Here is a 13,973-nt window from a genome sequence, read left to right on the forward strand (position 1 = left end):
TTCAAAGTTCCAAACAGATTTTTCAAGAGTTAGACAAAAAAGTAAAGTGACAAGCTAAGCTCACAACGTGTCTCGGAGCGCTGTGAGCTTCTACATTGGCTATTTCTGAATAGCCAAAGTACAAAAATAGAGCTTATACTAAGCAAAACAATGGGAGCGTTCCATACAGCATGCTCATGGTATTCCACTTCTCATTTCTCTGTCCTGCGGTCCCATACACAACCTGTCTGTGAAAACTGTGTCTACAGACACTGTAGAGAGATCTTGGGGGAGATTTCTTTTTTGGGGGGAGGACAGGGAACATAAGCTGAGCCCGTAAATGATGAGTACAGATCCCTCAGATAAGTGTGCTACATCTGCATGGTCTGGTCTCTCTGCATTATATATCCCAGCCTCTGCATTCTGTCCTCGGACCCAGAAAGCAGTTGTGTAGCTGCAGATCAGTATTGAGTTGGGAAGAGAGATTATAGATTACGCCACTGCAAAATTGGCTCAAACTCATCTTTCTGCTGAAGCTCCCTACATCAGCAGTAAACGCTGTCCTCTTCTGAGCCACAGATTAGAAGGTTTACAGTAACACGCAAACAAAAGAATTACCAGCGCCACAGACATACGGCCGTATTTATAGGCACGGACAGCAAGCAATCAACGAATGTATGAATTAATGTTTCAGCACAAAGCCTTTTTCATTAGCGGGTATGTGAGTATAATACCTGCTATCTTTGCTGCTTTTTAACCCATTCTGGACGGGAAACCCTTTTGGGTTCTAAGCTGCCATTTTTGAAAAATCGTGAAAATGTGGCGCAAATCTTTGAATATATATTCTTCCAGAGCGAACGTTTTGAACTCAGATCTTTGCTTCTTGGAGGTCCCTGAAACAACATATTTTCAGATGGAGGTCGGTGGCCAATTTAAGTTTGGGGTTCCTTCACATGAAATAGGTTGAGCACCACTGATACAGAAACATAGGTTTTTCCAAAAACTAACCTAAATGGGTTAAATAGGGCTTACAGATACAATCCGGGAACAAAATCTAACACATGGCCAGGCAGAGTACATGAATACAATAGATGTACTTCTGCAAGGTGTCTCTCTTCCATAGAGAAAGTTATAGAACCTGCTGTGCAGAAGGACACGCCATTCTGCGTGGGGGGAAAAAAAACACACACTAAGCTTTTTTTCAGCACCTTGGCCATGGAGGAACAGCACATACAGTTCAGGACTGTATGCTGAAAATAGAAGCCAAACATTCTAAACTTGTCGGATGCTTTAGTGAGTCGGTCGTTTTCAAATGCTTCCCATCTTTTGTCTCTGCCCTCGCAGCGTCTGCGACAGGGCTGACAACATGTTCCAGCGAGTTAACATTTCAAAACCCCACTTAGAATGAAATGTAAGACCAAATTCACCACCGAAATAAAAAATAAATAAAATAAAAATATAAATGCGAGTCAGTGTTACAGGGTGCTTTGAAGCACTAGGATTTCAGTCCACTTAAGGAAGCAGAATTCTCAGGCTGAATGTAATGGTACTGACCACTTGGCCTGGGGGTTTACAGCACACGATTTAACCCATTCTGGGCGGGAACCCCTTTTGGTGTTAGCATTATGCTATGCTTTAGCTATTGAAAAATAGCAGATCTACAAGCTCATAGCGCGCCACCGAGTGGCGCGCTACGAGCTTGTAGGTCTGCTATTTTTGAAAAATCGAAGAACGACTGACATAGAAACATAGCTTTTTCAGAAAACTGTCAGGATGTAGAAGACATTTTTAGAATCTGATCTCAGGTCAGAATGGGTTAAGACAATTTAAGGCCCTTTCAGGGCCGTCTGAGGCCCTGATATAAAGCCTTAGTGGTGCCAGTGGGACATAATGTGACTCTTACCTTCCCTGTGACGGCCGACCACACTTTGAGTGTGTTGTCATCGGAGCCACTGACGATACGGTTGCCACAGAACTGAAGGCAGGTGATCACGTGGTCATCGTGACCTTTCAGCACCTGGAGAGGAGGGGAGGGAGAGAGAGAGAGAGAGAGAGAGAGTCAGATAGACAGACAGTAAACATCAAGAATCTCTGCGTATTGTGTAACAATGATAAGGCTGTGATGCTTTGAACATCAAAGGCAGATGAGAGCGTGGCAAATGAGAACTTTAATCCAATAGTCAAGTTCCGCACGTGCAAACGACAAAAAATAGTGGTGCGTTTTCACACACATGCGGCCACATGCGACGTTTTTATCATTTTATTAATCGGACCGTTATTTGAGCTCTCAACTAAATCTCTAGAGGACATCTAGTGACTGTACCTTTCAACACTTGGATGGTGGCTAGAAAAAGCAGTGGGCACAGTGTCTATCTGCAGAGTGTACAGTTTGATGTGTTGCGGTCTCAGAGAGCGAAGTGTGCAAACAACATTAGCATCTTGCTAACACAACTCCAGTAGAGCCAACGACAGGTAGTTCCTGTCCCCCGTCTTCATAAAAAAGAGAAACTCGAAGAGTGCCACAGACCAGTAACTGCATTTATGGTGAAAAGAGTACACACTGAAGTGACGTCCCTCTTCATATTATATCTCAATGCTACTTTAAGTAAGCCTTGCCGAGCCAAGAGCCCCTTAGGACAGGAGCCTATCTCCTGTTTCTGTAGCGTGAGGCAGCTTGATGCACAAGTATACCCCCTGGACATGACGCTAGTATGCCGTAGGGACTTACCCCCATTCCAACCCAGGGAGGCATTGGGTCCCATTTTCAGAGTCTTTGGTATGACCCGGCCTCCCAGTCTCAGGGCGGACACTCAAACCACAAGGCCACTGCTCAGTGACCTTGTGGTTGCTACATTAGCCATACATTAAACTCGGGATCTCTTCCCTCTTAACATGGCCCCACTGTCTGTTGCTTTTATGTGTGACGTAGCTACTGGCACTCATGTCCTTTTTTTGCAATAATGAATAGTTATCAGCGCATAGGAACCGACAAGCAGAACCGCAATTCAATTATTTTCATGAGTGCCCTACCGTGTATACTTGAATCTGGGATGCGGTTCCTAGTACTTGGAACCGAAATTTGGTAGCCAGCCCTACAAGGCAGCGCGAAGCGTCTGATCTGTATGCTGGCTCACATGCTGGGTCACAGGACTGCTGACTCAGCAAATGGCCGTGCACTCTGCACAGGCATGCAAGTGTGAAGAGCACAGCGGCCACGCCGCCACGGCTGGCAGTCCAGAAGGGCCCGCGGCCGTCGCAAAATCAGCAACAAACCGTGAAGGCACATTAATCCATTGAGACCTGGAACGCATCCATGTCACGTTAGCGTTTAACCACATTAACCATTAACCCATTTTGGGCGGGAACCCCTTTTGGTGTTTTAAACATTATGTTATAATTTAGCTATTGAAAAATAGCAGATCTACAAGCTCATAGCGCGCCACCAAGTGGCGCGCTATGAACTTGTAGGTCTGCTATTTTTGAAAAATCGTTAAAATGTGCCTTTTTCTTTCCGAAAATTGTCATGATTTAGAAAACTTTTTTTTTTAAATTTCGACGTCAGGCCTGAATGGGTTAAGGGGGTGCATTCTAGCATACCCCCGGTCACGCTTCGTGGAATTGTGCGCGAACAGGCAGCTCACAGATGGGGTCCTTTAGTTCAATACAGATGGAAAACGAGGCCATCTTCTCCTCTGGCACAATTGTAATTCCAAACCACACTGGGCATGAAACTGACCCGGCGTCCAACTTTCAACTTTCCATCAGTTCAACACTTCAGAGCCCGCATCGGGCCGCCAGGCTGTCACTAATTCAAAGCCATGTGATGTCAGCTCTATAATAGCTTAGCAGCAGGCGGGCTGGCGAGGTGGAACGAGGGTGACCTTGGAGGGCATGATGACACAGACTTGAACGTGGGAGAAAAGCAACTACCTTGGGTGATTTGAGGTCCCCTCTCCTCCAGTTGGTGTCTATCCTGTGCTGCCTGATGTAGGCACTCTTCCAGGGGCTGTGAGTGAAACCGGGCTTGACGATTTTCCTTTTCTTTAGAAGAAGAGGCTCATCGATGCCTGAGGGGAGATGGAGGGAGAGAGAGAGAGAGAGGGTTGGGCAGAGTGAGTCTTTAAGACTACAAGCTAGGGTGAAGCTTCCAAACAATGTATCCCATAGGACCCATACTGCACCGATCACAGATCACAGATATAAGCATTACATTGACTAGATAGGGTTGTTAAAAAGTTGATTCTAGAAATTATTCTACAATGTTTATATATTTAGAATACAAGTTTCTTATAACTTGTAAGAAACAATTCTAGAATGTTATTGTTCTAAGAACAGTAACGCACGACAAGATAGTTCTAGCGCGTTCCTATTCTACGAATAGGAGCAACAATGGTCTCCAATTCCACGAATGAGTTCCAGAACATTCTGCAGGTGTGGCCTCACCTTCTTCTCTGCACTTCTCCCTCCACAGCAGGTTGTCTTCCGCTAGGATACGCCAGTAGCGACACGTCTGGGCTGCCTGAAGCAGGTCCTTGGGCTCCAGGAATGACAGCACGTACAAAGCCAGCTGTTGAATGATGGAAAAGGATGGAAAACAAAGAGAAAAGAGGCAGCATTATTTACTGGGTTTTCACGGCTTTTCCAGTCGGGTTCTTAGTTACGTTTAAGACTCGCTCGTCGTCGTCGTCCCCCCCCCCCCCCCCCTTCCCCGCTAAGTCCCACCTCAAACGCCCCGGCACATTTCAAATCACCTGAAAACCCATCTGAGCGAGGGGTCTTTAGTTTTCCAGGGACTCAGAACATTTCAAAGACTTTCGCTAATGGGCCAAAGGGTCTGATTGCTTTTCGAATCAGTTACGTAAGACAGCGCTGCATGTCTCTGGGTCGTCTCCGTTTCAGCTCTATCTTTACCATGGCCCTGAGGCCTGTCCTGTTAAAATTACAGCCACAGCAGCTCAGCCGGGGACAATGAGAGGGAATTATGAAAAGAAAATACAATGAATGCAGTTTTTGCTATTCTGTCAAGCTTGCACAGAGGGGGAAACTAAATTCAAGGGTATAGAGCTTAAGGCTCACCTTAACACATACACACACACTGATTGGTTTGGGAGTGAGGGGTACAATTGACACAATAGAGAAAAATGACCTTCTTTTTAGGTCACACACGTCCACCCTTCTCCACCCACCCAAACAGACAGACAGGTTGTCAACAACCATCCTGACAGGGGCTATACTGAGCGGCGTGCTGCCGGCACTTTTGGAACCTCATGGTTTTCATTCTGACACCTCTGGGCCAACATTTTGTCTCATGTTGTCAGCTATGGTTTGACACAGAGCAAACAAAACAAAACACAAAGCGAAAACAGAACTAGATTGCGGAGGCTGCTTGGTTCTCTGGAGTGCTGCACAGCCCCAGGAGGGAAAGGAACGGGACAAAAGTTGATGTAATACAGTACAGTACTGGGACGAACACACTCATAAAGCCGATTCTGTGAGATCAAATCAAAATTCAATTCAAATCAACCTTCATATATATTATAGCACATTTCACACAACCGTAGTTGACCCAAGTGCTGATGGAGATGGAACTAGAATATTAAATCTTTGGTATTACCGATATGAACCAACACCAACCAACATGGAGTCCTATGTTATGGCCAGCACATCACAATGGGTGACACAAGGGATATGTATACACATTAAACCTGGTGCTCCTGTTTTGGCATCCCTGGCTGGTGTGATGTCCCCTTATTTTCAAAAAAAAGTAACAAAAGAATATCAGCTATTTGCTGAAGAATAAAGCAGGGCTTAAGTGGATAAACCCACTCCTTTTAGTGCAGATTACAGGTTATGTCAACCACAGGACTCAAGCAGAAGTTCATCATCATTTACGACATGCACAAACTGCCAGGGGGAGCAAGGAGTCGTGAGGGTTTTCGTTTCGTGACACGAAGGAACGCTCTTTTCGGAACACGTGAGCCAACTCTGGAATTCTCTCGACGGTAGGGAAAGGGGCCTCACCTCTTTGGGCAGCAGGGAGATGAAGTCTCGCTGAAACTGCGGCTCGATCACCTGCATCATGTGCTTGACTTGTGTGGGCTCGCAGCTGTCAATCAGCTCGTCCAGCGCCAGCAGCTTCTCTGGCCCGCTCCAGCTCTGCAACCGCACAGCAGGAGAGAAGGCCAGGGGGGGAGGGAGGGAGGAAAAGATGGAGGAAAGAGAAGGAAAAAGATCCCATGTGAGTTTCAGTATCAGTCCATTTTATTGCCACATCACACAATGACAGGTGTGTGTATGTGTAGTGTGTGAGCTCTCAACATGGCAGCTACAGGAAGAGTTAGAATAAGGTAGTGGTTCTCAATTTAGGGTCCTTGAGGGGGTTCCAGGGGATCCACAGCTAAATGATTCATAGTTAGGAACCAAATGGACCTTTACAGGGCTATAACTCTGTGTACAAATGGAACCAAATGGACCCTTACGGGTTTGTTTGGTTAAGAGAGAATTAAATAGAGAGGAAAGGAGCACACATACAGGTAACACAGAACAGGTAAAATAACAGGAAGGTAAACCCAAATCGCATACAGTACAAAGTCCTATATACAGTTCCATAAGGTGCATTATTAAAACATCTGCTGTTTGAATGTATGTTATTCAAGGGAATAAGGATGACAGACACAGTGGTCGTGTTCAGGATCTGTATTATACTGAATGCAGGAATGACATCAAACCCCACACATCCGGGCTATGTACACACAGACAGTCATACAAGTTGATCACCAATCACATCGATATGCTGAATCCGTAACATCTTCCCTTTCTAAAGTAAGTCCCTTCATACTGATATACCGGTACCCAGGGCATAAGATACAAACCCAAGTGAACTCCACCCATCACATTGTATTTCAGTAATCAACAGTAATGTCAATCCAATAATCAATCAATCAGTGTCAGATAGTCAATCAATAAGCAATGTATTTTTGTTTTCCCTTTTCTTTTCTGTATGTGGATACTGTAGGTGTGACTACGGAGGGCAGAAATGCTTCTCGTGTAGGTGGAAAACACATCCAGCATTATAAAAAATACAAAAACAAGACGGCAGCAGGTATATCAAATCACAGTTCCATGTGGGCGGTTTAAGTGGCACTGCAACATGCCGTTTGGTGTCGTAAAGCCTGTTTTAGGGTTTATCTATATGCATACTGTGAGCAGAGTGTTTTAGGTTTATCTATATGCATACTGTGAGCAGAGTGCCTTTGAACAGCAGTGCGATTAATCCCAACGTTGCGGCGGGCCTCAGAGTGTAAACTATGTCTGTAAACAAGCCGACGTGTTTGTGTGTCGAGTGCATTACACTCGCACGCCCAAGTCATTTTGCCCTGAGGCACCTGTCCTTTCTCTGGCAGCAACACACATTAAAGGGTCATTTACACATCAAGACCTGGCCTGCGTCGAAGCCAGGCGGCTCAAAGCCCCCATAGAAAGAAATTACGTGCTGAATTACTGGGCTGAATATTCACGTAGGGGGAAAAGGGGAGGGAACCTGTGGACCGTAGCCAACGGTTTTGTTTTGGAAGTGTACCGAAATGCAACAGCGATTACAGGCTTAGTGGGGAGGAATGGAAAATGTGGCGCATGCGGGCCACCTGTAATTTGGCAGTTAACGAGGCTCTTGCCAGAGGTGTTGGCTCTCCAGGTAATCAGGGGCTTCCAGAGAAGTCCCTGCTGCTGCTGTGTGGAGGAGCAGCCAATAGGCTGTGTGGAGGAGCAGCCAATAGGCTGTGTGGAGGAGCAGCCAATAGGCTGTGTGGAGGAGGAGCAGCCAATAGGCTGTGTGGAGGAGCAGCCAATAGGCTGTGTGGAGGAGCAGCCAATAGGCTGTGTGGAGGAGCAGCCAGTAGTTACTGCCATGCCTGTACTCTCACATTATATATACTGTATATTGTTGATGCAGCCAGAGATTAGAACCTTGTTAAAAACCAGAAAGCCACCATCAAAAAAAGAAGAAAAACAAAAAATAAGAATATGCACATGCTGAAAATTTTAATTTGTTTTTGCTAATGTTACTAAAGTACTTAACCCATTTAGGCCTGACCTCAACATTTAAAAAAAAAAATATTCTAAATCCTCCAGTTTTCTGAAATAAATATTTTCACGATTTTTTAAAAATAGCAGACCTACAAGTTCATAGCGCGCCACTTGGTGGCGCGCTATGAGCTTGTAGATCTGATATTTTTCAATAGCTAAATTATAACAATGTTTAAAACACCAAAAGGGGTTCCCGCCCAAAATGGTTGTTAATCCTGGGGGGGGGAACAAATAAAAATGTTCCAAAATCTCATATGATTTTTCAACATTTCTTTCGAAAATAGACCATATAAAATAGGTGGTTAAAATGTTCCTGAATCTCATATGATTTTTCAACATTTCTTTTCAAAAATAGACACTATAAAATAGGTGGTTAAAATGTTCCTGAATCTCATATGATTTTTCAACATTTCTTTCGAAAATAGACAATATAAAATAGGTGGTTAAAATGTTCCTGAATCTCATGTGATTTTTCAACATTTCTTTCGAAAATAGACAATATAAAATAGGTGGTTAAAATGTTCCTGAATCTCATATGATTTTTCGACATTTCTTTTCGAAAATAGACACTATAAAATAGGTGGTTATAAGGACCTGGACCTGGTAGTTTAGGAAACTACCCGTTTCATCATCCATAAACAAAACAAATCAATTTCCCTGCCAAGTAACGCCACATTATTCATTTCCATATTCCTCCCCTTGCATTCCTTCCTCTGATTTGGCTGCAACCAATGCATATGTTTTATTCAAACCAAGTCTCAACAGAATGGAGAGTAGGGGGGGACCTTATCACCACGGAGAGGTGTGCAGAGGAGAGGATGCATTAACATTTAACAAGGTCACAAGATCATCAAGTCCAACATGATTTTGACAGCAACGTTTAATTCAGTTTTAGTCATAGTCTTTGGAATAAAACTCATATTTAGTCACCTGCAATGTTTTAGTGTTGGTCTAGTTTTAGTCGACTAAATATCATACGATGATACTAAATCTACAGTTGATTTTGTCGATTTAACGCCAGATTTTACACTTGCATACTGAAAATAGCGCAACGTGTTGTGAGCTTGTAGATCTGCTATTGTAAGAGCGAGTGGAACCAAACATAAAATGATCTCTTCACCACTAGTCCCTCCCTAACATTTTAGTCTAGTTTTTTTTAGTTTATGTCAGTATATTTATTCTTAGTTTTAGTCATCATGGCATTTTTTTTTTATTTAGTTTTGATTTAGTTTTCATCACTGAAAAAAAGGTAGTCGACGAACATTTTTCGCCACAGTTTTAGTCGACAAAATCAACACTGCAACACAGAAGCTGTGGTCGCCAAAAGCAACAAAGTCTTCCCACCATAAACGCATCAGTCTTAGGGCAGCGGTGGCACCTGATTGGATGATCTAGCTAGCCCCTTGCTCTCTCAGAAATAATTGTTGTGTACCAGCTCAGCGATAAGATAAGAGTGTCCGCCCTGAGACCGGGAGGGTCAGGGTTCAATCCCCGGTCGAGTCACACCAAAGACAATAAAGAAAAAAATGGCCCTCAATGCTTGGCCCTGCTTGGCACTCGGCCTCATCAAGGGTTGGGATGGGGGGTTAAGTCCCTGTGACACACTAGGGTCACGTCCAGGGGGTTTTGTGCTTGTACAGCACAAGCCGCCTGGCGCTACGGAAACAGGAGATAGCCTCCTGACCTGTGGGTCACATTGCTCTGGGACAATTGATTTGGTTCCCAAGGCTACTTACTTACTAATTGCTGGCTTTGGACAGACGGAACACTGAAATCACTCCAAGCTACAATATGTCCCTGCCGGGAATACTGAATTCTACCAATTGCCATGACTTGTGACTTATTATTTTTTAAATAGTGAAAATAACAGATCCACAAGATCACAAAGCATCACATTGCTATGTTATTCGCCGTACGACTAAATATATGCACATTAAATATTCCTACTTTACTCTCTTAATTCCTTTGTGATCAAACCCCCAACCAACCACTAACCTACACCAAAGGGTTCCACTGATTATTTGAATTTGTGCCACTTTTAAGACATTTTCTTTCTTAAGTCACATTTGATCAAACGTCAGCCAACACCCGTTGGATGTCCTCGTCCTTAAAGGCAAACATCAAACGCTGTTTTTGCAGGCGTGCTGATGTTTAGAGCTGCTTTTCTGCTCACATGCTACAGGGGGGCCTACAGGCTAAGACTGGACTGGGGAATGTGCAGAATGGCCTCTTCTGAACTGTAACAAAGACAAAATAACAACAACATAGGCAGCTGTGGCCCGGTACGAGTTGAAAACAAGGTCCCTCCTGTCAGAATGAGTTTTCACCGTCAGACCCAGCCATTGCATGGTACTGGTTTCGCGACCTCCTCGGGATAAATAATAAGATTCACTATGGCAACCCCTTTATGAGCGACATCAAAGGGAAGCTAGTGGACGGGCAAATATGCTCTGGAGATGGCGTGCCATCTCTCGTTGTCACACACATGGAAGGAAGCCCTTAGCCCAGTAGGAGGTGGGCTCTTCTTGGCGGACATACAAATCCCCTCAGGTTGGTTCTGGAAACAATGGACTGAACTGAAGAAGCACTGCTTCTGCTGCCTACACACACACACTGGGCCCAACATGTACAGAACCCACTGCCTTACTGTTGTCCAGCTCAGAGTTTCTTAAAGTGGGGCCCGGGGGACATTCCCAGGGTTTGAAAGGGTGCCAGGCCCACACCCCCATGGTGAATGATTGACAGTTTAGGAACAAAATGGACACTGAGGATTTTAAAGTTCAGATTGGGGTCCACCGTCCCAGAGAGAACAAACCTGGGGGTCCGTGGCCTAAAGCATGTCAAAACTGGGGGTACTTTCAAAATGAAAAAAGGTTGAGAATGATATCTGTTATCTGCCTGCTGTCTAATAGATAACCTAACGTCTAAATGTCTAATGTCCTGCTTCACTATCTGCGTCGGTGTAAATTGTCTGTACTGCTTTAACAGTTGGCTTGTCACTTCACCATGTCAAAGGAAATCCTCTGATTCAGAGAGTTGTAGGAAAGGAATCTTTGTCACAAACTGTGTGGCATCAACAACAATCGATAGAGCTAGAAAAAAGACAACCTTTGAGCTGGTCTCTTTGTGCCTTTACAGACCGAGCCTCTGATCCTAATCAACAGAAAGACATTTTACACGATCAGAAAAAGCTCCGAATTCTTTCACCAAGTCAGAGATGAGAGGAGAGGCTAGGCGGGCAAAGAAGGGTCGAGAGCTAAACCACTTAAAACCAGCTGGGAGCAAACTACGTCTTGACATTTTGTCACATTTAAGAAGCCATTATGCTGTGCACAAGGCTTTGTAGTCAAAGAGCAAAGCCATAATTTCTTCCCATTTATTTGCTCAAGGATTACATTTAATTTATGATGGGCAGAGATGCTCTAGAAACAAAGCACGGAGTGCAACAGAATGTATTACAGGCAGTGAGAGCCAAATCTAATTAAAAAAAGCTGTTGCTTTTTCCTGTTGTTTTTTTAAAGGATTTATGAACTTGTGAACTACGGTACGTTAAAACAGATGCAGATGTTTAACTCTAGTACTTATAGATGTTTTGGTAATGTTGCACTTTACAAGTGCCTAATCCAGTCTATTAACATCAACAATTTAACCTGTAAGTATGGTATTATGCAGCCAAGTAGCTGCATTATGCAGTAAGTACTTACTGAAAATCTCCCAAATTATGAGATTGTATAGTTGCACACTTGGAAGTGCATTTCCAATTAGGGAGAATTCAATACAATATTAACAGATGCACTGTGAGGCTAAGGCAAAGTGTTAGAATTCTCCACACTATGTCACGTTCTAACCAAGAGCTTTCAAGATGTCCAGTTTGATATAAAGACACACAGCATAGTCCCCATCTACGCTAATACAGCACAGTACATATAGAATGAAATCATCCCGTTTCAACCACTTAAACCCTTATATATCTTGTTGAGCAGTGTCCCCCAGGGCCCGATACTTGGGCCCTCTCCTTTTTTTCCCACTCTAAACCAAATCTCTTTGCTGAAAATTGCCAATCGTTTTTGATGAAGATCCAGAGCTGTGGCTAATGCCTTACCCAATTCGACGCGGCACGTCGTGAGCCCTGTGTAGTTCGGCTGCTTCCACAGAATGTTCTCCCCAGAATAGGAGACACTAGGCTTAACAGGTAGAACCATTTCCAATTCCACGCTACGGTGGCTATTGTAATGTGATGGTGGGACCAAAACAACAGGGCAGCAATTATCTTTGGAGACTAAGTGAACATTGATTGGATTTGAACATCTGCTTTTCGATGAGCTGTCGCTTTACAGGACTCTGGAGACGTCCTACGGGAGGAGGACGATGAGGAGGAGGAGGGACGTGCACACATCAAATGGGGCTTCAGCCCTTTTACCCGACTGTAAAACAACTGCCCTCTACAGACCAGAAATGCAAATGCCCTTCTCTCCTTTCCATGCCATACCGGAAGGCAGCATTCAGGAGAATTGTTTTTTTTCCCCCCAAGTCTCCTGAACTAATTTGTTTCGAAATCCATGCCGTAAACGCATCTCCAGTAGATTGCAGGGTTGCGCCCCGAAAATAGCTGATCTACAAGCTCTCAACGCGTCGCAGCGCGACGCGTTGAGAGCTTGTAGATCAGCTATTTTGGGCCAAAAGTGCCCTCTTATGGGATTTCAGCCCCTGCCTCTCTAACACTCTCTGCACGTGCCTGATGAGAAGGAGGAGGAGGGAGTGGGGGGTGGGGAGGAGGAGGGATTGGGGGGTGGGGAGGAGGAGGAGGGAGTGGGGGGTGGGGAGCAGATTGGACAAAGAAGGCTGAGGTTAACTTGAGGCTAGAAAAGTCACCTGAAATGTCCGGAGCCATTCTTGGAGACCCGTGGGCGGCTGGATGGAGGTGATTCGTCTCCGCTGCTGGCCCTGGCCGTGGCCGTTTCGGATGTGGCCGAACGTGGTGGGCGTGGCCGGGCAGGGGACGATCCCCGTCGGGCTGGAAGTGACAGAAGAAGAATGTTTAAGAAACTGCAAAATATCACAGTGGAAACAACTCCACCCGTTTGCTAAGTAACCCTTGGTTGGGGAACATCTTGTACCCTGATTTTGATTGAATATTTTATAGATTCCTTATGGTACAGGCAGTTAAAATCATGGCAAATGGATGACACTGTGGTCATGATATAATATGGAATACAGTAGGTATGGCTGTGAACTTGTGTGAAGCCTTATATTAAATACTTTGTCTGTGTCGTGTCAGAAACTATCCTACTAGTGTCCATCTGCAAGCTCATAACGTGTTGTGACTTGTGAGCTTGTTGTAGATTGGCTATTTTCTGCGATTTTCTACGATTTAAGTGGAAACAAACTGGCATAAGCCTGATCCAGCCTCATACACCCCCAAAAAACAAATACAATAGTGACTTGTGGTGTTACTGAAAAGGCTAATTCTAATTAGCTAAAGTGGATGTTTGAAGCTACCCTTTTGTCATATTAGAAATTCTTTGAAATTCCCTCCGTTTACTCACAGTCAAATTACCATTAGTCACCCCTAAATAATTCCCAGAACATGCCGGGCTGAATTGTAATCAGCTAAATCGGTTGTTTGCTTGTTATTGACCTAGCGGTGAACCAGCGCCGGTCCTGGACTGACCCTCTCAATACAGCTGCATGGCTTTGCCTTAATGTGGGCCACAAGCCAGTTAATTCACATCGTGGCCAAGTCAAGTTCATTTCATGCCAGATCACGTAAGGCCGTGCTAATGTCAATGCAAACTTCAGAGTGTTATTTTAAGTCCGAGTGTGTGAAAATGCAACCCCCAACCCCACTGAGGATTTAGCCGGAAAGTGAAGACGGACTGATCAAAGACGTCTTCTGTTCATGCATTCTG

General features: G+C 44.5%; 1 protein-coding gene across 2 annotated transcripts in view; it reads right to left on the reverse strand.

Moving 5' to 3' along the window:
- fbxw7 (F-box and WD repeat domain containing 7) overlaps positions 1-13,973 on the reverse strand; it is a 148,985-nt gene that overhangs the window by 33,404 nt on the left and 101,608 nt on the right. For both annotated transcript variants that reach the window (XM_079499919.1, XM_079499920.1), the window contains exons 3-7: positions 12,937-13,078; positions 6,001-6,135; positions 4,423-4,546; positions 3,910-4,046; positions 1,883-1,996 (exon numbers count right to left, since the gene is read on the reverse strand). In XM_079499919.1, the coding sequence (XP_079356045.1) occupies positions 1,883-1,996; positions 3,910-4,046; positions 4,423-4,546; positions 6,001-6,135; positions 12,937-13,078 (652 nt within the window). The remainder of the gene's footprint in view (positions 1-1,882; positions 1,997-3,909; positions 4,047-4,422; positions 4,547-6,000; positions 6,136-12,936; positions 13,079-13,973) is intronic.

This window comes from Electrona antarctica, assembly GCF_951216825.1.
Source record: "Electrona antarctica genome assembly, chromosome: 4".
In the NCBI taxonomy this organism is placed as follows: Eukaryota; Metazoa; Chordata; class Actinopteri; order Myctophiformes; family Myctophidae; genus Electrona; species Electrona antarctica.